Source organism: Gallus gallus, chromosome 3 (genome assembly GCF_016699485.2).
Source record: "Gallus gallus isolate bGalGal1 chromosome 3, bGalGal1.mat.broiler.GRCg7b, whole genome shotgun sequence".
Classification (NCBI taxonomy): Eukaryota; Metazoa; Chordata; class Aves; order Galliformes; family Phasianidae; genus Gallus; species Gallus gallus.
The window spans coordinates 67,110,640-67,135,761 of record NC_052534.1 but is presented as its reverse complement, the minus strand read 5'-3'; the positions used below and the strand labels follow the sequence as shown (position 1 = coordinate 67,135,761).

General features: G+C 37.2%; 1 protein-coding gene across 1 annotated transcript in view; it reads left to right on the top strand.

Annotated features, from left to right (window-relative positions):
- AFG1L (AFG1 like ATPase) overlaps positions 1 to 25,122 on the top strand; it is a 64,751-nt gene that overhangs the window by 15,560 nt on the left and 24,069 nt on the right. Inside the window, exons 4-9 of the mRNA XM_040698370.2 lie at positions 1,189 to 1,240; positions 2,008 to 2,109; positions 4,378 to 4,508; positions 10,354 to 10,453; positions 12,878 to 12,936; positions 24,391 to 24,468. Coding sequence (XP_040554304.1) covers positions 1,189 to 1,240; positions 2,008 to 2,109; positions 4,378 to 4,508; positions 10,354 to 10,453; positions 12,878 to 12,936; positions 24,391 to 24,468 — 522 coding nt within the window. The remainder of the gene's footprint in view (positions 1 to 1,188; positions 1,241 to 2,007; positions 2,110 to 4,377; positions 4,509 to 10,353; positions 10,454 to 12,877; positions 12,937 to 24,390; positions 24,469 to 25,122) is intronic.

Genomic DNA, 25,122 nt, shown 5'->3' with positions numbered 1-25,122 from the left:
AGAGCTATGCTTGTATATTTTCTGAATAAATACTGTAGAACTGAGACGTTATCCTTCTACTTCGTTCATACATTTTCTTCCACATTTAATTAGTGTTTTGCTACTGACTCCCTCATTTCTTTAAGATGGCATTGTATTTTGTAAAGCGCTTTGGATTCAAGTTCTTCAGCAATTACTCAGCTCCAAATGAGACCATAGGGTTGTAATTTTAATTTCCCTCAGTTTCTGAGTTCTGAGCTCGCATAGCTCAGAAAGTGGAACGCTTTAACGTAGCTTTATGCTCTTGTGTGATTATTTTTGTGGATATCGATTTGATGAGAATTCTTTAAGATGTACAATATTTTAGAAATAAGGAAGTGGCTGTGCAATATTGGAGTGGGGGAGGACAGTTTCAAATTGAAAGTATTCTTAAAAATACATATTTGAGTAAAACAGAGAAAGCCATCAGGTCTCATAACATATGTCTTGAGTTGCATTAAGAGATTAAAACTTCTTAACCAGTCTCAGTTTAAGATAAATTCACTTGTGAAAACGATCAGTAAAATGCATACTTGGAATATAAACTTGTACATATATGACACATTTTTTTTACTGTGCCTCTGTTGATTTTTAAGTATGTTTGAAACAGGTAACTCTGCAGTTAAGATTGAAAGTGGAGAGAAAGGAAGGGGACCTGGAATATTCACTGACTTTGTCATATGGCTTTTCTAAATTCTCATGGTTTAAACCTAAAGCAGAGCTGGTACATAGAACCTATGCCTGCGAGTACAATAGTACTGCTTAATTTTACATCATTTTTTTCTAGGTCTGTTTGTTCAAATGGCTTGATGAGAGTTTGTTTTAATCATGATGTATTGGGACACATTTAATAATTTTGTATGTGTTCTGGTTTAAAACAACGACAAAAAAAAACACATTACTATGATTTAGGATGGAAATATTCTCATGGTGATTAAAAAAAGAAAGTATGGGTATTTGCCTCCTTCCCTTTTTTTTTTGTTTTAATTCCTTCAAATACAACATTAGATAGTGTACTAATTCAGAGTTAATAGTTTATTCAAGGTTATACTTTGCTGGCTATTCCTATTCAGGTAGTTACGTGTAGCCACTTGATTAATTGATCACAGCTATGTGCTTGCTTTCATTATGCTCCATGTTTGTATTTATTATTCTCCTCTTGATTTGCAGCTCTTTGCAAAAAACAAACCTCCGAAAGGTCTTTATGTCTATGGAGATGTTGGTAAGTCTCAGCTGCATCAGTTTCAGTGAAATTTTGTCTAAATACATGTTTATTCACATTGTAAAGTATCTAAAAGCCTGAAATTTATGTAGTGTGATCACTTTAATGGGTATTCTGGGTTTATTTTTCTTCCGTATTATGATGTTAGTTCATAGAATCGAATCATAGAATGGCTTGGGTGGGAAGGGACCATAAAGTCCTCTGAACTCCAACTCCCTGTGGTGGGCAGGGTTACCCCCCTGCCCCCCAGATCAGGCTGCAGCAACTTGACCTTGAATCCCTCCAGGGATGCAGAGTTAGTTAATGCGATTAGAAGTTTGGAAGCTGTTGAATTGGACTGCTTTACCATGTATATTTTTTCCAATGTTACCCACTCTCTAATATTTAAGAATGGGGAGCCAGGAAGGGAATTTATGTATTATAATTGCAATACAGAATAAAACGGTACTCACTTTTCAAACTGAGGTAATAAGAATGTATTCTGGATGCAAATGGAGGCATTTTTGCAACCTTTCCACCAACCCTATATAGATCAAATTTTTACGTGGAAAAATAACAGTACAGTTGTTCTGAGTGTTTGAACATAAAACAGAGCCTTTCTTCCCAGTCTGGCCTTGTACTTATTCAGTGTACTTATTCAGTGGTTATTCAATAGTTTCATTAGTTAAAAGCTAATGAACAATCATTATTGTAATCAGTATGTAACTGTTCTTAAATTAACTGCCTGTTGGATGGGGTTTTTTTTTGTTTGTTATGTTTTTTTGAAGGCACAGGGAAGACAATGGTGATGGACATGTTCTATTCTCACTTGAAAGTAGAAAGGAAAAAGAGAGTCCATTTTCACGGCTTCATGCTGGATGTGCACCAGAGTAAGTGAAGATACTGATATTTACAAGATTTGTATGAAAAACTATTAACTATGAAAAAGCCTGACTCATTCTCATATGTATATTATACATCATACAGTGTAATTTTCTTGAAGTTTTTAAGCAAATGAAATGGCAACAAAAAAGGAGTTAGTTAGAAGACTTGGGCATTGTTTATTGTACCAGATTAGATGTGAATTGTACACTATTTCTCAAGTATCTTTTCAAATACTCTAATGTTCTGCATACCTGATTGTGTAGAAGACTGAATGTATATTTTGGATTAAATCCTTATCTAAATATTCTCCGGTTAATTACTTTGCTGCAATCTAAAGAAAGCACCTGCTGAAATAAAATAATAACGTACAAAGCATCATGGTGATATAGAAATAGAAAAAAAGGACAGATAAATATAAATGTGATATTGTGGTTTCCTTCACTGGATGATGATTCAGTGACAGTAAAGTTAGTGCTTCAGAGAAATGGACTAATTCTTCCAAGATCTGTGCAATACTTGCCAAGTTGTCACGTTCATTCATTACTGCTTGGCTCCATACTTCTTTTCACCTCAGTCTGGGAAGAGTTTAGTTTTTATGAAAAGCAAAACAGCTGTTGTTATGTTATGTTTGGGGTTTTAAAAGCTCTTAGTATTTGTTGATTTGTCGCTAAGGAATAGCTTGTGGTCCTTACACATCACAAGAAAGTTCAGTTGAGTGAAGAGACCACATGTGTATGGAGAATGAAAAGATAACTTAAATCACAGATAGTCCAAAATTTGCCTTCCCTTCCTCTCATTGTTCTGGGACATCCTTTCTGATGGAGTCAACTCATAGTGATAAATGTAGTCTTTCTGAAACCGGATTGTATGAACACAAGGCAAATGGTGCAGAAAGAATAGGAAATAATGAAAAAGTACAAAATATGGAATCATATGTAAAGTACTGTATTCATTAACAGAAAATGATCACAAAAATAAATGGTTAATGGAACTCTGTCGTGACAGAGGGAGAAGAAAAACTAATGAATTTGGGTAATGGCAGTGACTATAATAATAATGTACCGTATAACTCGTTAGCAAATAGCAGTTTGTTTCCTAAGGCACTGTTACAGACAAATCTGTAGCAATGAATTGATTGTGTAATTGCTGAAAAAGAGCATTGTGTTAACTGTTTTTTAACAGTTGTGTGTGAAGATAAATTTGATCTGTATAATTTGAATAACAACAACTGAATGAGGTATAAATGCCAACAAGAATGAGAAATGTTCTGGGTTGGCACACTTAGCAATACTATCAGCAGTTTTGGGAAAATAGAAGGAAGGTGATCTTAAGATTCAGAATTTTTTTTCTGACAGGATGAAAGTGGTGCTTTGTGCTGCATGAAATATAGGTATTGTAAAAGCTGCTGCTGTTTCTAGAATGTATGACTTTAAAATACCGCAAAATTGGTTATGCATAGTGAGACAATTTACAAATATTGTGACAGCAGCATTTTTCTTGGAAAGCTGTCATTGGAGTAAAGAAGCTCGGCCCTTTTGACTGCCCTTTTTCTCTGTCATCACTGGGTCACTGTTGAGACTTTCTGGTTCCGTTTCTTGTTTATTGCATTTTTAACAAAGCCACCTTCTTACTGTGGGACCTTGGTTTGCCAGATGTCTTTGCATAGGCAGATGGAATGTCGTCCATGACATATTAAAGTATGTATATAATAACCTTATTTGATATTTCAGTGTTACCTTGTTTACATTGTAAAATATAATTGCATTGCTTTGTCTGACTTCTTGTAACTAAGTGCATTCTAAGTTGCATTCTAAATTGCCAGGCCAGGCAATACACTGAGCTGTGCCATGGATTTGGAAACTGTAAGGGTTTTTCATATTCAGAAGATTAAGTCATCAAATGCCAAATTATGAAGTGAAACTGCAGCTAAGCTCATGAATTGGAGCAAGATAAAACTGTAATTTGTATCAGTTTTTAAGACAAAATATAAATGTTTGATATGGGTATTCAGGGGTTCATAGTTCTTTATTTTCCATATTTCTAAGCAAGAAAATATAAATCACAGAGTCTCTGTGGTTTTACTAGTTGCCTGGATATGGTCGCAAACTTAGTAGTTTTGCCCTCTCAGAGTTAGATGAAATTTGAAGTGCGTTTGTTTGTTTGTTTTTCCTGGCTTTGAGTCACCTTCTATTTGATAGCTAAATAGTTTTGTTTTCTATATTTTAGAAAAAGACATAAGAAATACTTTATTCACTTACGTTTTGTCTACTCAGGAATACATCGCCTTAAGCAGAGCTTGCCTAAAAGAAAGCCGGGATTTATGGCCAAATCATACGACCCAATTGCACCAGTAGCAGAGGAAATAAGTGAAGAAGCATGTCTCTTATGTTTTGATGAGTTTCAGGTAAGAAATCTGATATCACTCCTTGGTTTCAAGGGAAACTTCACAAAATTATTTTTAATCTACAACTGTGATACTTGTTCTTACTAATATGTTATTTGAATGACTGGCCAGAATTGAACTGGGGAAGTTCAAAAGCAGAGGGCATTTTTCACAATTTTGAAGGTGATGGGTTTTTTTGTTTGTTTGTTTGTTTTTCCTTAGGAGTTGGCTACCTAAGTGCCCCCTTACAGTCGTTTCAATTTGCCATGTAGTTAAGTGTTCGTGCTAGGGGGTAATTCAGAGTGTGGTGAGAGGCTTGTGAGTGCTTCAGGGCAGGAGCTGTCATCTTAAAATGAGTCTGTGCAGCACCCAGGCCAGCAGTGACATGATACAAGCTTGGGTGCCTGGTCTATGCTGTGTCTCACAGAGTGGAACAAAATGGTTTCACTGTCTTTAAGGATATGGAAGTAATATTTCAATTTCAGTCTGAATTTCTTCCTAGAGTTACTGGAGCCTCTGGCATATCAGTGTCAGGTTATGTTGGCATAATCTACTTTAAAGAAAATTTTATTGAATTAAATATGAAAAGGTAAAAATGAAGTGATAAAATTCATCTTTGCACAAACTCACTTGATTGTTTCATTCGTGTTATGTTGCTTGTGAATTCTGTTCTAAGGACACGTCACAGATTTAAGCATAGAGTTGCTTTATAATTTTTTCTAGAGAGAAGAGGTATATTTAGCAGCTCAATTCTCTCAATTCAGAAATCTCAGCTAGAAACTACAGGGGAAGATGAGAACAGGTCCATGTTGCTCAAATCACCAATAGTAAAAGAATAATCAATTAACTGTAAATTTCCTGCATTATACTCTTAATATGTAACTGAAATGGACAGAACAATTTTGATCTCCTAGGCAGTATGTATAGCATGTGCACTAAGAAAGACTTACGATCAGCTCCTGTGATGGGGATTTTTGCAGCCATTCAGTAGTTATTCCTGTTTTTGTTACTTCTGCATTGTGCAGCAAGGGATAATCCTTTAACCTGTGGTTTCAGAATGTGTGGAGTCACTGCAATCTCAGTTGAAAATGTTTGATAAAAAGTTGTATTTGAGTTATATTTTTGCAGGGTTTCAGCACGTTAAAAGAACACTTCTCAGTTATTAAATGTGTTTTGTTAGAGTATGTTCTCTGAAATATGTTAACTTTATCAGGAACTGATTCAAATCATTATGCCAAAGTTCATTGCCTGCCTCTCAGCTAAAGAGCAGCAGATTGTAGTTTTGTTTTGTTCTTTGCTTTTGACTTTGTTTGTAGTAAAATTTATAACAACCAAGCCTAAGAGGAAATGTAAATTCTAACCGCAATTCTCATGGACTTCCCTTAAAAAAAAAAAGTCAATTCTGAACAGTTCATTGGCATAGACACAGTTGGGCACGTCTGCCTATACCCATCAATACGTGTGGTATCTGGTGCTACCAGTTCAAGGAGGAGACAGGTGAGGAGAGATGTATAGTGAACACACCCTTCTATCCTCTTGCCAAAGACTCACTCATCTTTTCAAGTTGTGTGCTTGCACATGTGAATGACTTGTGAACTCATTCACAGATCGAATAGTGCATGGTTTCAATTTGAATTTTGATGGTGTATGTATTCATCTTCAGCTATTTAATATAGTGTTTTTTTTCCCTTATTCCCTTCAAATGCTGCTATGTGATCATCTAAGATGTGTTTTATCTAGCTGAGCTAGAACACTGGGCTTCCAAAACTCACTAAATGAAATAAAATACAGAGACAGTTGTGTTTACACTACGCAGAAGTGGGAAGATTGGGAGTGGGGTAGGGACAAGTGGGCTATTCTTGTGACATATCATTTGAAAGGTTTCACACAGGCATCTTTGCTAACAGTAGCACCACGTATTAAGTGTAAACACCTGCTTTTCTGTATAAATGCCCACTGCTTTCATATACTGTTATTCTGCATTTACATATTGTCTGTCATCTCGCTACAAGAGAGACTCTGGTGATTTTGTTTTCAAATTGTTTGTCTGCTCCCCCTGCTGACTTGGTCGGGGTACAGCAGCCACTTCAGCTGTAAAAATCACTTCGTGTTTTATCAGTGGATCACAGTTGGGAAAATAATAATAAAGAAATATATTTCAAAGTATATTTCTTGGACTTTGCATTCTTATGTGATATTTTTAATGAAACTAATTGTTCTTGATGCACTAATGGTCAGAATCCATAGATTTCTTGGCTGATCTTCTGTAGCATGAGATACTACTCATGCTCTGCCTACTGAAGAGGAGTCTCAGCATTCTGAGTGTGCAGAAGGCACTGAATTTGGAATGAGAAACCCTCTGCTTAAAAACTCCTCAAGTAGTGCAGTGGCTGGAAGAGCAGTTCACGGAGTGGCAAAATAAACATTGGTAGTCTAACTCACGACTTTCTCTGCTGATTCCTCCAGTGAAATCTGTCCATTATTTCCACTATAACTGATTCATTCATATTTAAAGAATTGCTAGATTAAAAAAAAACAAAACCCAAGCAAACAAATAAAAAAAAAATACAGCCAAAACCAACCAAACAAAAAAAGCTGGACAATAGATGATGTACTGTTCTGACTTGCAGGCAAAGCTGCTGTCTGTTTTGACCTGTGGGAGGTCAGGTTGGGTCTTTTGTTGGCAAAATGCTTGTGTGTTGAAGGAATTTCAGAAACACTGCCGAGATTGGTTTGATTGAGCACTCTGATTTGATAAAACTGAGGTTGCAAATTCCCCCTTGATGGGAGGCTGAAGCAAACCGGAAGTACTCTGAAGTACATCGTTGTTGCCTGGAGAAACCTCACACAGTTGCTTGACTAATTCACTTCAGGAGTATTTCAGTACTCCTTGAGGCTGATTTTTGTCTTCAGATGTATTGTTGGTTTTTCTTTTCTTTTTTTTTAACGTTAATTTGTGCAAACTCTCTGTGATAGAGCCAGGCCATTGGACATGGCATTAAGCTTCTGACCATTCTGAAGCTGGTGTAGCATCAGCATCCACCTGAGATACAGCCTCTCGGGTGGTTAAAACAGTGCTGCTTCTTACTGACCTTTATCATACCAGTGTGCTAGAAATGCTAGAGCCTTTTCTTTTAGCCATTCTAAAAACATGTCCTCACTTGAAAAACAACAGGAGACAAAAACCACAGAGAATGAATCCATTTGTAATTCTGATTTTCATGTTCCAAAATGCAGACATTGCCCACTATAACAAGACTAGTCATTGTTTAGTGATCAGGTAACTATACACCCGTAATCAGAAGCTCTGCTTTTGCCGTGTGACTGTAACCGGTGGCATTTAGTGTTGCTAATGAAAACAGAATCCATTCTCCTTGTTGTGCTGAATGGTCACAGTGTTAGTATTTATATACCATCAGTACCACTTGGACTTAAACCAAGCTACAGTTTAGGGAGTTCTTACTAACATAACCTGCAGACTATTAAAAGCCTCTAATAAAAATTAGGCTCTTATTTTTGTGCTAATACTAATTACTGGTAATGCATGCTTATGTTTATCATTCATTACGTGGAACTATACCAATCAGTGGATGACTGAGTCTTGAGCACTTACACATGTAAATTAACTCTTAGCAACGTGCTTTTTATATGTTTTTTAATTCATGTAAGTGAGCCGTAGTGGAAAGCAGCGCTGGGTCATAAAATTTATTTCTCTTAAATGTTAATGAAATGTCTCCATTCTCTCCATTACCAGGCACTCCTTAGTGCTGATTTGTAGCCTTTGCTTCTGTTCCACGTTGTAAGGAATGCTGGATATGGGGAAAAAAAAATGGAGAAATGACAGTGCTTTAGTTATTGTCAGCTAGTTCCTTTGCCTGGTAGAATTCTTCCCTTACTAAGCTCTATCTGTACAAAAAACCTTAAATTTGCATTCCAGTTCTCAAAATGGCTCTGGCTTTTTGACAGAGGTTAAGGAGTTTGGTTTTCTTTTGTAGTACAGTGAGAACACCAGAATTTAGCATCAAACAACAGTTCTCATTTATAAGAGAATTTTATTCATTGTTTTCTTTCATGCAAGCACTAACATTCTTCTCGTTACGTTTTCTAAAGGAAGTGTGCCTCACAGTGTTTTCTGAGCACAGGTTTGTTAAAAAAAATAATTTATAACATGGATTTTTAAAACTTGCATCAGAAAGCAAACCTAATAGCCAGGAAATTCATCTACCCCTAAAATGCATATATTGATTTCTTATATGCATTTGTTTTTTAAAGACAGAAGGGGAAATTCCTAAAGTCTAATACTTGGAAGAAATAAACTGTAGGTGGAAGCATGAACAGCTACATCAGATATATAGTACAACTGTGAATCACTGCGTGTTCCTAAAGCTTAGTGATCAGAGAGCTGCAAATCTGAGGAGCGTGCTACTGATCATATGAAACAGTTTGGTTTTGAAAAAGAGAAAAAAATCCATATTAATGCATTCCATAGAAATAAATAAAAGAAGTCTTTGGGAGAAGGAAACTGATATTTACTTACGTTTCCTTATGAACTCTATTGCTTCCAGTCTAGCTGTGAGAAACACAGCCTCAGTGTTTTTCTGTCTCTAATGTAGGATTACTTTGTTTTGCTTCTCAGATAGGTCTTTTAGAATTTGGGAGCGGGGATTAGGAAAAGTACCATACTGATCAGTCTTTCTGTAGCTTGCATTGCCATTGCAACGTTCATATCTGAACTGGCAAAAGCGTAGCAGTGCATCCATCTGTAATGAGTACGTTTGACTGCCAGCAGACTCCACCGCCTTTTTATTTCCCCAGAACTGGGGTGTGTGGTAAGTCAAAATGCAACAAGTGTCCATACAGCAATGAAGGAGAAGGCAGAAGAAACAAGAGCCGAAGGATAGTAAAGGTGATTTACTTACTAGGACCGCTGATTTCAGCTGCTGAACACCTGCAAAATATAGATTGCTGTTGTAACACTGTTATGTTTTTTCAATCTGTTTGGGCAAATTTATTCCTCTTTTTCGTTTGTGCAGAGTGGGTGCTGTTTGGCATGCCTTTTATTCCTTGATCCTGTAAAGCAATTGAGTTCAGCTAAACTTGGATATTTAAAGAAATTTTCCTTTACTGCTTATTGTTGAGGCTTCTTAATTTCAGTATCGCCTCTCCCAGCCCTTTTTATTTTTTGTCAGTGTTTTCTGCCTGAAGGTTAGAAGAGGCTGACTGTGCTGGAAGTGACTGCCGTGCCTTTTGATTATTCATGGACAGTAATAGAAGGCACTTAAAAAGAACAATGAAATTGCTTATTTTTGTGATGGGCCATCTGTTGAATTGTTTTTTGCAACAATCACACAATAGTATCTATGTCATATCATTCTATTTTCAACAGCAGCTGATTATGTATAGTTGGCTACTTGTCTTTATTTCCAAAGTCCCGTGACCATTTAAATTCACCTCTGCAAACCTTTGCCTCAAAGGTAATAGAAATGTAAAACAGCCGGTGTGTATTGTCTTTGTTTGCTGGTTTTTCTTTTTTCACGTTGTTTCCAATTGATTAGTCCTCTTAAATGTTTAGATCTGTCTTCTGTGTTTCCCACCTGTAGTTTTATAATAGAAGTTAACATGGAATCGTTTAGCAATTGGTAAAGATACGGTGGAGTTCTGTAATAAAAAAGCGGGCAAGTTTTGAAAGGCTGCGGTACATTCACTGCTTATTAATTATCCCTTTTATTTTTTCTCACCAAGCAATAATTAGAATCTTTCTCCATGGCTTTCACTAACGAGCATTTTTCCTAGCTATAAAGCCACTTGCAATTCTATTGCGGCAGAAGCTGAAAGCAAGACAAAACAAATGTGTTGTCTTCCGCAGGTCACCGACATTGCTGATGCCATGATTCTGAAGCAGCTTTTTGAAAACTTGTTCCAAAACGGAGTTGTCGTTGTGGCAACATCTAACAGGCCGCCAGAAGGTAAAAACAAACATGCTACTACTGTTAACCAGGTACAGTGAATCTCAGTATCTTACAAAACAATCCTGTAAGAGTGATAGAATATTCAGTACCAATGAGCTCACTAGCCTTCAAAAATCTGAGATACTCCAATTTGTCTCCTCCTTTTTGTTTTTTTTTTTTTTGTTGTTCTTAAGGAAGAAAGGTTTATCACTACCTCTTACTCCTTTCTTTTCTCGTGCCGAACTTCTTACCTCCTCTTCACCTTGTCTTTCTGTGGTTTTTGATTCTCTACACTCTATCCAAACCAGTGGGTGGAGGGTATTTAGGAATGGGGATGGGTGAAATATTGCTTCTGTTTGGGAGTTTCCAGTGCAGGAAAAGATCATACCCAGTGGAAGAGAGATGAAGTGAGACAGAGTTTGTCTACTAGTTTGTAGCTAGCAAACTGCAGACCTTCTACACCAGCTCAGGGGAGGAGCACACCCCTTTCTTAGGAAACCATTTTCACAGCTTAGTTTGAGGTCATTCGTTGGGAAGTACTTGGAGAGTTGTTTCCATTTCTAACAGTATTTTTAGAGTGTGACTAGATAGATCCTTCTAAAAGCCCTCAAATCTTCATGGGTTTTAATCAAGCAATAATTGTCTTTTTTTTTTTTAACATCATAGTGTAGCATATATAGTGTTTTGTTATAGCGAAGCATTAGTAGATAGCATAATGCATGATTTCTATGCAACTTTTATGACAGTTCAGATTAATAGCAAATGTTTGCAAAGCATACTAAAAGGTTACAGCATTAACTAAGTACCACTTAATTTTTCTACCCAAATAAATTAGGTAAAAGATAATCACTACAATTTTTTTTATCTTTAAAAAGACAAGAAAACAATCAAATACTGCTACTGAAAGGCAAGATAATTTCCTGTTGGGTTATTTTCCTTTTTTTTATTATTTTTTATTTCTTATTTTTTTGAGCTAACAGGATAAAATCAGAACTAATATAGCTAAGTGAACTACAGATAAACTCAACATTGGAGCCTCGCTCTCTTGGGATCCATCCTCGTGTTTGTTGAATCACTACTCTCTGAAGTTCAGGAGAAATCCTTATAATTTGGGTATTCTACCTTACATCTTAAGTTGTCAATTTGTGACCATTATTGTCATGTGACTGTTTTTTAGTCCATATTTAGTCACTGTGTCAAGCTGAACAGCATTCATCTCTACTACCTACTCAGCAGAGAACATCATAGAGTCATAGAATAGCTTGGGTAGGAAGGCATCTTAAAGATCACCCATTTCCTGCTGTGGGTAGAGTTGTCACATCAGTGAAGGCTTCTCCAGAAATGAGCAGTATTGCTGTCCAGACACTGATCGTTGCTTGGTGGTGGTTGATTTTATTTTGGTTGTTTGTTTGTTTGTTTTCCCTGTACTGTTCCATATTTGTAAATGCTTACAGTGTGTGCCTGAAATCCTTCCACAGAAAGGAGTGGTGGATTAATGGCCTGTGTTGTGTCAAGGTTTAAGAATGAATTAAGAAATTCTCCTATTGTAGATAGAAAAGAAAAAAAGTGGCTTTTCCGTTAGCAAGCAGATGCATTCAGCAGCTGACCATTAGTGATGTGTTTAACCATGTTAGAATTCTGTCCCAGTGGAATATGAGGGGAAATACTGAGGTATAGTATATGAGGAATCCTGGTTTATTTTCACCGCCAAAATTACTGTTTTTTTCCTCATCCTCACAAAATAGGCATAATAATTCTTTTATGATTACGTTGGACAGTTGGATAGTTTCTCTAAGCACAGATCTTCATTCCACTGCACAAAAAAACATCCTAATATTTTTTTGTATTCAGTTGTATTTTAAGCAACTTCACAGAAGGGTGTTTTTTGTTTGTTTATTTGTTTTTGCCTTAGAGACCACTGTTCTTGTCCCTTTGGAAAAAGAGTGTACCTGGTAGAATTGCTAAAGGTTAAAGTTTACCAAAGTACACTGAAAAAGAATTATACTAACTTTTTAAATACAAATTGCTTATTTTTAATTTAATCTGAGTCTTTCCTTTCTACCCAATAATTTATATTTAGCACTTGAATAGTGATAGCCTTACAACGGTGTATTTTGAGCATTACAAATCATTTTTGTATCCTTTTTTTTTTTTTTTTAACAGACAGAGGCCTTATTCTTCTGCTAAAATCAGTTATCTCATTAGAGATGTCTCATCTTCTACTCTGTACCATTTCCAGACTTTCTAAGGATGTTCCTTTCTTACTTGAGAATGTCATGAATTTTCATATAGTAAGAGAACAGAAATCAATTTCAGCTTTCCTTTTTCCACTTCTGTTCCTTATCGCTCTAGCAACACAGTTTTATTTGCAAGTCTAAAAGACAAGCTCACATTGTTATTAAGACTAAGTAGCAGAACTGGTACTTATTTCCTTTCTTTCAGATCTCTATAAAAACGGTCTTCAGAGAGCTAATTTTGTACCATTCATTGCTGTGCTGAAGGTAAGGAGAATCACTTTATAAATGCTTTTCAATTTTGCCTGCTGTATTAATCAATTTGATTTGGACGGGATTTCTTTGATACTGCTTCGGCTGCTCTGAAAGTAGTGCCTCCTACTATTTCCATGGGAACTACAACAGATACAAAGAGCACGACAGCACTATTTAATGGAGCAAATTCTCAACTACAAAGCACTGTTTTTCAACATACTTGCCATCGTTAGCTATGCATTTCTGCCAGCACTGAACAAGAGCCTGCATGCCACACTCATAAAAGTCTGCACCAGTGGAGGTGACCAACCGTTTCACAACTACTGTGATGGCATTGTTGCTAGGAAAATGCTGCCCATACAGTCCATCTGTCATCATCTTGAACAGATGGAAGTCAGTAGGCACCAAATCTGGACTATATGGTGGGTGCGGCAGAACAGTCCAGCCAAGACTGACAGTGTTCTCTGTGGTCTTCAGAGTGGTACAGGGCCTCATATTATCATGTTGCAGGAGCAAGTTCATCTTCTCTGGTCTGACTCTGGAAGTTCAAGACTTCAGCTTAGTTAGCACTGTGACATACTGGTCAGAGTTGATGGTTTGTTCAGGTTTCAGGAAATCCCAAAGAATAATCTTTTTCCTATCTCAATACACGTTACACTTCACTTTACCCACTGAGAGCTGCATCTTGAAATCTGATAGGGAATTCATATGTCACCACTCCACGGACTGCTGTTTTCACTCCAGCTTGTAGTGATGACACCATGTCTTGTCACTGCTAATGATATACTCCAGGAAACTGTCACCTTCAGCCTCGTATTGGTTCAGTAGATCCTGATAAACTTGCATACAATGTTCTTTTGGTTCCTGTGTGAGCATTTGTGGGACCCACCTGGCACAAACTTTGCAATATTCCAACACTGCAACCATCATTTCGAATGCATTGAAGCCAGTATTCAGTTCTGTACACAGTTCCCTGGTTGTAATCTGCCAGTTTGCATAGATGAGCTGATCAAGATGCTCTTCATTTTGTGATGTGACAGTTGTGCATGGCCATCTGGAGCATGGCTTGTATTTCACATCATTGTTGCCAATGCTGGAACGCACTACCCGCTACCTCACTGTGCTCACATCCACTGTTTGGTCTCCATCAATGTTCAGCAAGCATCAATGAATGTCAGTGGGTGCCATCTTTTCTGCACGGAGGAATTCAGTGCTACACCTTTGCTTCATCTGCACTTTCATGTCAGACACCGTTCTGTCAGACTGCCCCTCTGCTGCCGTCTGCCACACGTCAACAACATGTAATGGGATATTGGTAGGAGCATTCAACCCTGCCATATCCTCAACATCTGCCTCCGACATCATGGACCAACATAATGAAATAGGAGGCTTTACTTTTGGAGCAGCCCCTGTAGTTTCCAGATAGGATGCATATGCTTGGATCAAAAATAATTGAAAGTAAGGCAAAAAGGAATTTTTCCTCTTTAGAACAGGCATAGTTCCAGAACAGGACATTTAGTATGAGAAAAAGTTTGCCTTTTTGGCTGAAGCAGCAGAATTTGTTTGGATGGGACTTTCTTACTGTCGTGTGACACAGTAATTCCTGTGACAGTGATACAGTATTATACTCGTGGGCATTTTACACTATACCAAGAAAACTTGATATTCCTCTGGATTAAAGAAATTAGTGTTGTGCATGTGCCTTTGAACTACCTTGTTTCTGGGTCTGTACATTTTTTTCCACTCGTGTCTAAGTGCACTTCTGAGCCTGTAGTTGCAAAGCTTTGTGTGATGCCCAGCAAGTAGAAGTTCCAAAGCAGACTCCCTGGGGTGTGACAGGTGTGAATTTCTTCGTTTAGGTGAAAAAATGGAGCGTATTTCTTAAATGTGAGTAATACAGTCATTCACTTTGCTTTTAGAAGAATATATGCTGAATTCACTTTTTAAGTTCTGGACGACTTGCAGATCTTTCTAATTCCCAAACAGTGAATGTATTGTTACATTACAGAGGGCTAGCCTGCATCTGGTGGGGTTAGCATACAGCCCCTGTATTTGGGTCTGTCTGGTCTGACATGACATGCACAGTGCAAATAACAGCACTTCCTTTCTTCACAGTAGCATTGCCAGCATAAACACATAAATAAGGTGAACTATATCAATGTCTAAGAAGAAAGGGAAGGTAGAAGTTGAGGTCAGGTTTGGATTAATGAGGAGGAGGAGGATTAATGAAGTTGCAGAATAGATAGATTGGTTGGATATTTCTGCTAAGGTGGTCAGCAGTGAGGTAGTTAAGTGCCTCGGACTTTCAGTGGGGCATGCTGGAATCGTGAGATTACTTGATTGCCTAAGCACCTTTGAAAATCCTATCTGATGTTGACATTTGAACAATTACCATGTTCCAAAGTTAATATGCCGTTGACATAGGCAACCCTACGTATCTCAGAATGGCTGTGTATAAAGTCAGGGAGGTTACCACTGAAAGTGGTTCTTAACAGGATGGCTTTAAAAACATAAGAAATGTAAAAACAAGTGAACAACTATAACCACTTTAGATTCTTGAAAAAAGCTTATTTTGTAGCTGACTAGTAGATGCACGATAGGTTGTAATTGTAGAACATTTTCAAGAAGAGTAATAATTTTACTTATGTTTGCTTTTTGAAATGCAGCATCATTCTCAGTCAGCATCAATGACAAATCTTTCTTTTCCTTGCCGTTAACCCATCTTTTCTATGTATTTTTCCTGGTTAGCTCTTAGTTTTCTACCTTGATGAATGTAAAGCTCTTTTATTTCGTTTATGATCATACTTAATGAATATCTGTCATGCATGCTTATCTGTAGTTTGCTTTTACTTTTCCTTTGGCTAGCAGAAGAAAAAAAAATAGAATGTAGTTTACAAATATGGAATGTCTCATTAGGACTGGGAAAATAAATGTTTCAAAAGGACCTCGTGGATATGGTGCTGACAGAAACCCTAATGATTTGTGCATTGGATAGTGATAGGACAAGGGGGAATGGTCTTAAACTGAGACAGGGGAGGTTTAAGTTTGATATTAGGAGGAAGTTTTTCACACAGAGAGTGGTGACACACTGGAACAGGTTGCCCAAGGAGGCTGTGGATGCCCCATCCCTGGAGGCATTCAGGGCCAGGCTGGATGTGGCTCTGGGCAGCCTGGTCTGGTGGTTGGTGACCCTGCACATAGCAGGGGGTTGAAACTCGATAATCATTGTGGTCCTTTTCAACCCAGGCCATTCTATGATTCTATGATGATTCATTGGTTTAAGCTGCAACTGAGAATGGAGTAATGTGAAAAGAAATAGGTAGCACAACATAAACAAGAGATGCGCAGACATTACCGTAATAATGAGTGAAGGGGGAAATGAAGTTTCAATATGCTACTCCGAAGGATGTTTCTAAAATTCTGGATTGCTTGTTTTTTTCCCCTGTCTTTGTATTTTAATACAACTCTAAATATACCTGCCTTTAGCATCAGTGTTCAGCGTTACCAAAATAGTATGATTCTTTCCCAAAACATAATGCTTGAAAAGTGGATCAGATGAAACTTATCAACAAATGTTTCTCTGATCTTAGTTGGAAATTGGAAGGGTGATGACAAGTCATTAGAAACAATAATTAATAAAATCTCTAAGTCTACATTTTGAATTCAGAACATTAGAAGCAGGCACAAGAAACCACATGAATTGAATGTATTTTAAAGTAAGATTTTAACAGATGACCATTACATTACAAAGGTCTGGATATAAAGAAACCCATCTTCTGGTTGTGGTGGCCTGAGAAGTGCAGATTTAGGCCTCCTCCAGGTGCATACAATCTGCATCATGTACCGCTGTATCTTTTCTCACTACAGTGGTGCCACTGCATGAAAGAGCTTCCTCAGCTGTTCAGAATTCCATGCGTGTCTTTAGGAAGTGGAAAGATGATATTTTTTAGGGTTCTGAATGAAAATATAATGGAAAAATACTACATTGGGTACTGGCAAATCTTTGATTTACTACCTTCTGTACCTTCAGCTCATTCCAAGCCATCTGTGTCTCTGTTATTTTTATTGTAGTCTTACCTGTTCCCTGGAAGTGGCTTTGACAATTTGGACTAATTTCTGTCTCACTTCTCTTGGGATTCAGAGCCTCCTGCCCCGCCTTTGCTTGGGATTTGGCAGTGTTTTTTTTCTTTCTTTCCTGTCTTTTGTGACCATAAATCTTAAGATAAGGCCTTAGCACTGGAAGTAATTCAACATATGAGTCTATAATTCCTTTAAATCATCTTAGCAAGAAAGGATGAATGAAAGATATCAACAGTGTTTCTGTGAAGAGGTATTTCACTTGAAATGGTACTGTTCTCGGGGTATTTCTATTCTACAAAAATGGAGTGAGTAGCTCCTAGATACCCTGATAGCTGTAGCAAAACTCTTTTTGCCTGTCTTCATATGATAGTGAAATGGTCTCCATCTTAAATCTAGAATTGTCTATTTTCATCTTTGATTTTTGTTGTTGTTGTTGTTTGTTTTTTATTCAGATTACATAGTTCTTGTATCTGTGTTTGAGTTCCTGTTTCTCACAAAGACAATTGTAAGCCAACTTCTGTGTGATGAACACAAAGGAGAAACAGTGGTTTATGGAAAATGTACCTTGCAAAGTTTCTTCACGTTGCTGTTCTAGAAGGTAGACTACTGGGGGCACGTAGTTGCTGCATGCCTACGGTGGGAGTTGCAATTGGTAAGTGACATTTTTTTAGGCCCACGTGAAAGGTGCAGGTCCTATAGCCTGCACCTGTAGTTCAACACATGGTCCCCTCTGCAATCTGCGTTTATCCCAGAGTCCTGATCCTTTAAAACCTTATATAGCTTGGGATCTAAATTTTCACTGATTATTTCACGCTGTAACTTAGAATCGTAGTTTTCTTAAATAGGGAAATACTCTTGGTTGATTGGTTTGTTGTGGCTGAAATTCTTTGGGGTGGAATATTCTTTATGGAAGGGCTTGGATTCTGCAACAGATAGGAGTGCTTCTCCAGTCTATGCAATTTTATTAAAAATACAGCTTTTCAGAGATAAGTATTAGGAAGGAAAAATCTTTTAATTCTGTAATTGCAATTAGATTCAGTCCCTTCTGATTGAGCTTTTAATCTCGTGGCATCTCTTACTGAGAATTTTGAAGTGCATGGAACTCCTTAGTGATTTTTTATAAAGGCAGTTCTTGACAAGAAAACCCCGTGTACTGGTTACTTTGATCAAGTGCTTGGAGCAGAAATGCTTCCAACATTATTAGTTTAAAGCAATAGGAAAATTTGAAAACTTTCTCAACATGTTAACGTTGGTTTACAAATAAAGCCAGGCATCCTTAACAACTTGATGTAAGATCAGAAGTGAGGCTTTTCAGAAAAGAAAAAGTAAAATTTAATTTACTGGTTTGGCAGTAATTTGGCAAGTTTAGTTTTTATAGACATTTAATGAAGATATTTACTCTGCTCTGGAATCCTAATGCAGTGGCTTCTTCAGGGAAACGCTTTTCCTCGAACAGTTAGCTGCATATCAACTAAAATGTTAAACTAGTGGTTCTTGTATTTGCAAAGATTTCATGGAGCTGTAGTATGAAGTTTTAAAATGTCAAGCCAAGTCAAAATATTGAATACATACCTTCAGCGTATTGTCAGATTTTCTTCCTAGAATAGAACTGAAACTGCACAAAGTCCCAACTCAACGTCAGGAGGTTTTAGGGGCTTTGATAGCCTGAGTATACCTTTAAAAGGTACAGATTTAAAATAATAATAACAATAAAAGCAAGCTGACTTTGGTTACCTGTATTGCTTGAACTAAAGGTAAAGAAGCAACCAGAAGTCTGATTTCAGTAGAACAGAAAATTACTGTAAGCTTTCTATTGTTAACTTCATTTCATTATTTCTTTACAACTGTTTGGTTAAAATGGCTGTTAACAGCAAGCATGGTAAACACCTTTCAGATAGAAAGCAGCGTCTGTATATGTTGTGTTTATTATTTGTTTCAGATTGGGTTGGTGATTATTTATTGACATTTTTATCTGCTCCAGTGAGTTTTAATTAAAATATACTCTCTTCCAAAGCAGTAAATGGAGAGATGGAAAACTGTTTTCACTTTTCAGTAACTTACATGAAATAGGTGAAAACATTTAAAACATTTTGAGCTGTCCTGAAGGAAATCGGTGTTAGCTTTGTACAAAGGCATTTGGTAGATATAAAATTTCTTTGATTGTGCATTCAGCTTTTGTCCAGCCACCTGTGCTGGAAATACAGGGATTTGTTGAGTGGCAGATCTGCTCATTTAACAAAAAAAAAAAAAAAAAAAAAAAAAGTCATCTCATTGATGAAATTGATTTGTCAGTTTGTTCCATTCTAATGGTGTGATAGCCCAGCAGCTTTCAGTATGTTGAATAGTTAAAACCTGCTTTTGAGGTCAGTGTCAGCCACTCTGACCCCTGTGAACTGTCACCTGAGTCAGGATTGCTGGGATTAATCCTTTGATATTGTGATGGCTTCGCCTATCAATTGACTTTTTCATTACTGAAGATGTTAGGCCTTTTGTTTCCCTTCTTAGTATGTAACCAAGCAAACTCCTAAGTAGAAGGAGCATTTGTTCTTGTTCTCTCTCTCTCAGCGAGTAATAGAAGCATTCATCTTTTGTGAAGTGTACCTAATTAAACATGTAAAAATAGAAAATATAGCATGATTGCACGTATTTCTGTGCTGAATGTCAGTGTCATTTACGGGTAATTTGTGTGACAAATTTGTGAGACCGAACTGAAAAAATGTTGTATTTAGAAAGCAAGGTGTGTCGAATTAGAGGTTATCAGCCCTTTCTGCATATAGTCTGTTTTAAATTTAAACTCAAGTATTACTTGAATTCTGTAGCTTAAAGCACTTCTGCTTTTTATAAAGTACCTATTGCCTTGGTGCGTTCTCCCATTACTAAGCAGCTGTTTGTTTACTTTCCGTGACCGTCTTATAGACACATGCCTGGACTTGCTCCTAGATGGCTTATTTAGATGCAGACCAAAACTTTATCTGAGGATAAAATATTTCCTGTTGCAGCTCCACGTGGGGCCCTCCTCCTCCTTATTTCCTTTATTTGTTATTTCCCAAATCCTTGCTTGGTTTGTTTGCTCTTCGAATAAAATGAGTAAACCGAAGCATATCGTAGATATGGAATCACTGATTCCTGCTGTATCAGGGTAAATTAGTCTAATTACACGTGGCAGTTTTATTTGCTTGTGATGTAATGTGAAATGAGGTCCTGCCTCCCCCTCAAAAGCCCGAGCCAATTAATAAAGCTTTTAAGCTCTTTGTCACAGGCCACCGCGGAGGTCTGCAGAGAAGAACTTTAATCCAATAAACATTTCATTTAGATCATGAAAAGAAAGCATGAGGAGAAGCTCCTACAAGAGGGTGTTACCAGCGATTCTAGCCACGAAGAGATGTGAGGAATTTGCCAAATTAACCGAGAGGCCTTCATATTTAACACATAAATGTGTCAAAACTAATAATAGAATAATTTAATTTGAGTCGAACCTTATATTGTTAAAATTCTAAGAAGCCACGACTGTTTTCTTCAAAGACTTTACTGTTGAGCTGGATGGACAGGGCAAGGGGAGGTTGTGAGAAACCCAGATAGCAAATAACACTGGCCGAAGCTGGTGGAAAGGAAAAAAAAAAAAGGAATAGATAATTAGGTGTAATTAGCGTGTATGAATTGTTGTCTCCCTGCCCTCGGCTTGAATAAATTTCGGAGAAAAAAAACCCTAGTGGTGAAAATGCTTTGATGTAAGAAGAGTCATTGTGGTTTGGCAGCATAAAGGCAGTGTTTTATACTTCTCGCATAATGGTCGTGATACAGAAAGAGTGAATGGACTCTGCACCCCCCAGTCTGCTTTACAGCAAGGACTTTTGGATTCTCTTGAAACAAAATGCATCAGAAGTTTTCAGTTGTTGGTAATGAGGTAGTGGACCTCATCAGAGCTAAGCGTAAGCCATCTTTAGCCTTTGTTTAGATCTTAATCGCATTTTTTTTCCTTATTCTGAGAAATCCAGTTTCGCAAATCAATACTTTTTTTTCCCCCTGCCTGCCAACAGCTCTGGCAGGAGCAAAGGCTAAGACTGGGAAAAGAAATACGAATCAAACGTTAACAAGAAAAACAACAGCAAAAAAAAAGAAATGGAGACAAATAACTTCGGGGCGTCATTCAAGTGAAATACATGTAGTAGGGGTGAATTTGACCCTCAGCTCATGAAACATTGTGCTAGAAATTCGGAGTGAGCTCTTGGCAATTTGCTTGTCACAGAACAGCACGGCTCAATTATTAGGAGATTGAAAGTTACAGTCATTGTGGCTTTTTAGCAGAACTCCATTTTATACAATCTTTTTTTTTTTTTTTTTGTTAAATTTACACTTAGTCTGCAAGGGCACTTTTCTTTTTTCCTAAGCAACGTGAAATGAGGAAAGCTGTTCAGTGCAACACAGCGCTGAAAGTTTGCTGTTTGCCATTATTCTGTTCCTTGCCTGGAAAAAGGAGAGACTACTTGTCTCCTACTCAGAACTGCCACATCTGTAGCGCCTGAATTCTTTCACTTTTGTCTGAATATCTGAAATACTATTCACGTAACAGTACATTTTAAGAGTCTCTGTCTTTATTCATGCACCATTATTTTACAAGTTAATTGTCTATTTTTCCTCTTCTTAGGGGGTGGCTGATTTATAGATAGATGTTAAAATAAGTTATTGAAAAGTCCTACAATGGATCTTATGTTCCTTGAGGTAGCAAGAATAGTGGGCTTTCTTCATTGCTAAAAGTTTTGAGGACTGTAATGTAAACTTGCACAACTTCCACTGAATTAATTTTAACTCTAAATATTATCTATGCCGAACTCTTCAGTTTAATGCGTTCTTGTCACAGATATAAGACAAAGATTCATTAAAAAAAATTCTATTAGTCGGTATTTGACTTCCCAGACCTTTGTGCTTTAAGTCCATTTAAAAACAGTTCACAAGTAGAATGTTCTAAAATCATCCAAAGTATTAGTTTTATTGACGTCGTGCAGTATACTTAGTTGTGTTTTGAAATGATTCCTCTTTTTTTTCCTCAAAGTTTAAAATTGGATCAAGCACCGCTGTCCAAGGCTATTGCAGCAATTCCCTGTATTTCCTTATTACAGGTAATGAAGAACATGGGGAAAAGGAGTAAAAAAATCAGTTAACTCCTTACAGCATTGCACTATTTTTATAGATCAGGTAGGTTTTTGTACTTGAAGTTGATTTGATCTGTGAAAGGCAACACCTGAATATCATGCTAAGTAATTATGTCTGATTGTAGGATTAATTTTTTTTCAGGTGTAGGTCACAGCAAATTCAGTTAGGGTAGAGTATGTACAAAGCTAAGAAATATGCAGATTTTCTGTTGTAAGATTGTGTAAAAATTATTTACAGTTAATACTTGCATAAAGGTTAGAAAGGTTGATGAAGTGATATTTAGTTTTGCTTTACTATTCACTGCATGTCAGAATGTAATTATGACTGATTCATGAAACTGTCTTAGCAATGAACCATCTTTATTAAAATGCTGATCAAGACAAGAGCTGACAGTAATAAAGAATAGAACATTTTAGTGTTGTTGCTTTTGAATGATTGCTAATTACCCTAGAGGTCACATATAGTGCTTATGAGGATTCATTGACATTTTCTTTAAAGTCTACTGTTTCAGCAACATGTGAACAGAAAGACCAAAAACTGTATGCATACCCAGCAATGCTTGGACCAAGTTTTTATCCATCACAAAATACCTGATGATTCTTTCTCCTTCCCCCTCCCCACAAGTACATCTATAGTCTCATGAATCTGTGTTGGAGAAAGTTAGGTAGGTTACAAACTCTAACTTAACAGGGCCAATTTTAAGTATGAATAAAGTGAGCAGCTCTTTGAAGGTCCTGCATCCGTGCCATGCTTGCCTGCAACTGTCAGGGTGGTTTCCTAGCGGAGCCGAGGAAACACTGCATGTATTTCCCATGCTTCTCTCAGCACAAGTCCCAGTCAGACCAGTTTCATGTTGTGAAGCATGCTAGTGATTGCTGCTTGCTGATAAATTGGAGACTAGGCTAAAGGTAAAGCCTGCGGTATGCCTTGCAGGTGAGAAAACACGTTTTTAATGGCATGCTGCAATTGACTTGAGAGGATTCTTGTTCTACCAGAGTTGTGAAGCACTTGGGAAAACACCCGTTGTAATGATATCCTTTGGATGAAGAAACCTTTTCTTGAAATCAGTTAGGAAAAAAAATAAGAACAAATAAATACATTTCCAGTGGATAATGTGAGGCTAAGTGAGTCATTCTGGTGAGCTTTGTTTACCTGAGGAGCTCTTTCTCTGTTGCAGGCCGAGGCTCTCATGGTGTATTTATGCGTTGTGTATTCTGGTGTAATGTTTCTGTCTTTGGGTGGATGTACGCGTATGAGGAGAAGCATTGCTAATCAACAGTCTCACTGCTTTCTGATTTGATAGATGGAAGAAATATCAGAGTGCTTAGAAGTTACACTTCTCACTTAGCTGTGACCTGAGTGTGACAGGCTGAGGAAGCTTATCAACTGTGGAAATTAGGGTAATCATCATCCTGAGATGAATCTCTTCTGTCTCTGTCACTTTACACCTTCTCTGGGGTCCTCAGATAGTGTTTGTCTGCTCCTGTGGGCCAGCAGGACGTACTGTATGCTTTTATATGTCTTTTTTTTTTTTTTTTTAATGCCATTAAGGTTTGGAGCAGAGAATGACAATTGAGTTGACCTACAGTGGTCTTGGATAAAATCAAGGAGTAGTTGCTCATGAGCATTATCAAGGGTCGTGAGTTGATCACAGTATTTGAGTTAACAGGGACATACTGTACTTAGTACTGTGTCCTTCGTGGACTCCAAGGCCATTGGCGTTTCCAATATCCTTTTGTGATACATGGGAAACAAACATGGTGAGAAATTGCAGGTTATCCAATTCACTTGGACCATCTTGAAATTTTCTAAAACCTTTGTTCCTCTACTTAAGAAACTACCACATCATGTATTTTAAGTAGCTCAAGCATTTTAATAGCTACCATTCAGGAATGCAGCAGCAAAGGAAAATTAGAGGTGCTTACAAGAGGAAAAATATATTAGTCTATGTTTAATAACTTTCTACTCAGAGTCTTATTTTAACTATTCTATTTGAAGATTGTCATTTTAGGTGTTCTGTCTTGAGCTGAGCCTTGAGGCTTTGTTTCTTTTCCTTCTGGAATAGGAAGCTTTTCTGCCACTTCACTGGAAGTGACTGCATGATCGAGCTGTATTTTTGACTTACTAATTGCGTTTTAATATTGCAGTTGTATTTGTTCTTTGTATACATAAATACATAAATGACTTCAAAATAAACTGTATGACTCATTAATTTTGTGCATTTAAATTGAATAGGGTAAGTCAGACTTGAAATATCTCAGTAGAATAGAAAATCTCTTGGAAACTGAAAGCAGTTCTGCAGGAAGAGACCAGGTGAGCTGTAGCTTCAATTTTACACGTTTACATCAAAAGGGAGATAGAAATGTAGCCCAAGCAGGAGGAATATGTAATTGTAATTTGTAATTGTAAATCTCCATCTTAAAATAAAAATAGTTCATATATATATATGTATATAAGCTATGTAAACCAGTAGTTACAAGTGCGTCTTTGACAATTAAGTACTAACAGTCTGGAGCCACTGGTTAGTTCTTTGACTGTTGATTAGAATTCCGTGGTGGTGATTAGTGACTGTGAGGACGCAATCACATCTGCAGGATTTAATCAGTTCGGTGGTGAAGAAGTTAGTCTGAAGACGGAGGGAGAAACTAGAACTTCTGTATGTAATTTTGTTAGGTTTTTGAGTGCTTTTTTTTTTTCCCCCATGCTATAGAAAAAATAAGGGTAAGAAGTAGAGGCGTGCCATTCTTTTTTTGGATTTTTTTTGTTTGTTTGTTTTTTAATTAGGAGTTTGTGGAATTTGTGAATGATAACATTGTTTTTTTCTGGTTCTGCAATAAGAGGAGTGTAATGTTGCTGACAGCTCTGAAGAAGTGAGAAAATGCATTGTGGCACTCAACGTACATGACTTCTATGACATTCGGCATTTAATTCTGCATTCTGCAACCATGGATCCACTTTTGTTTTTGT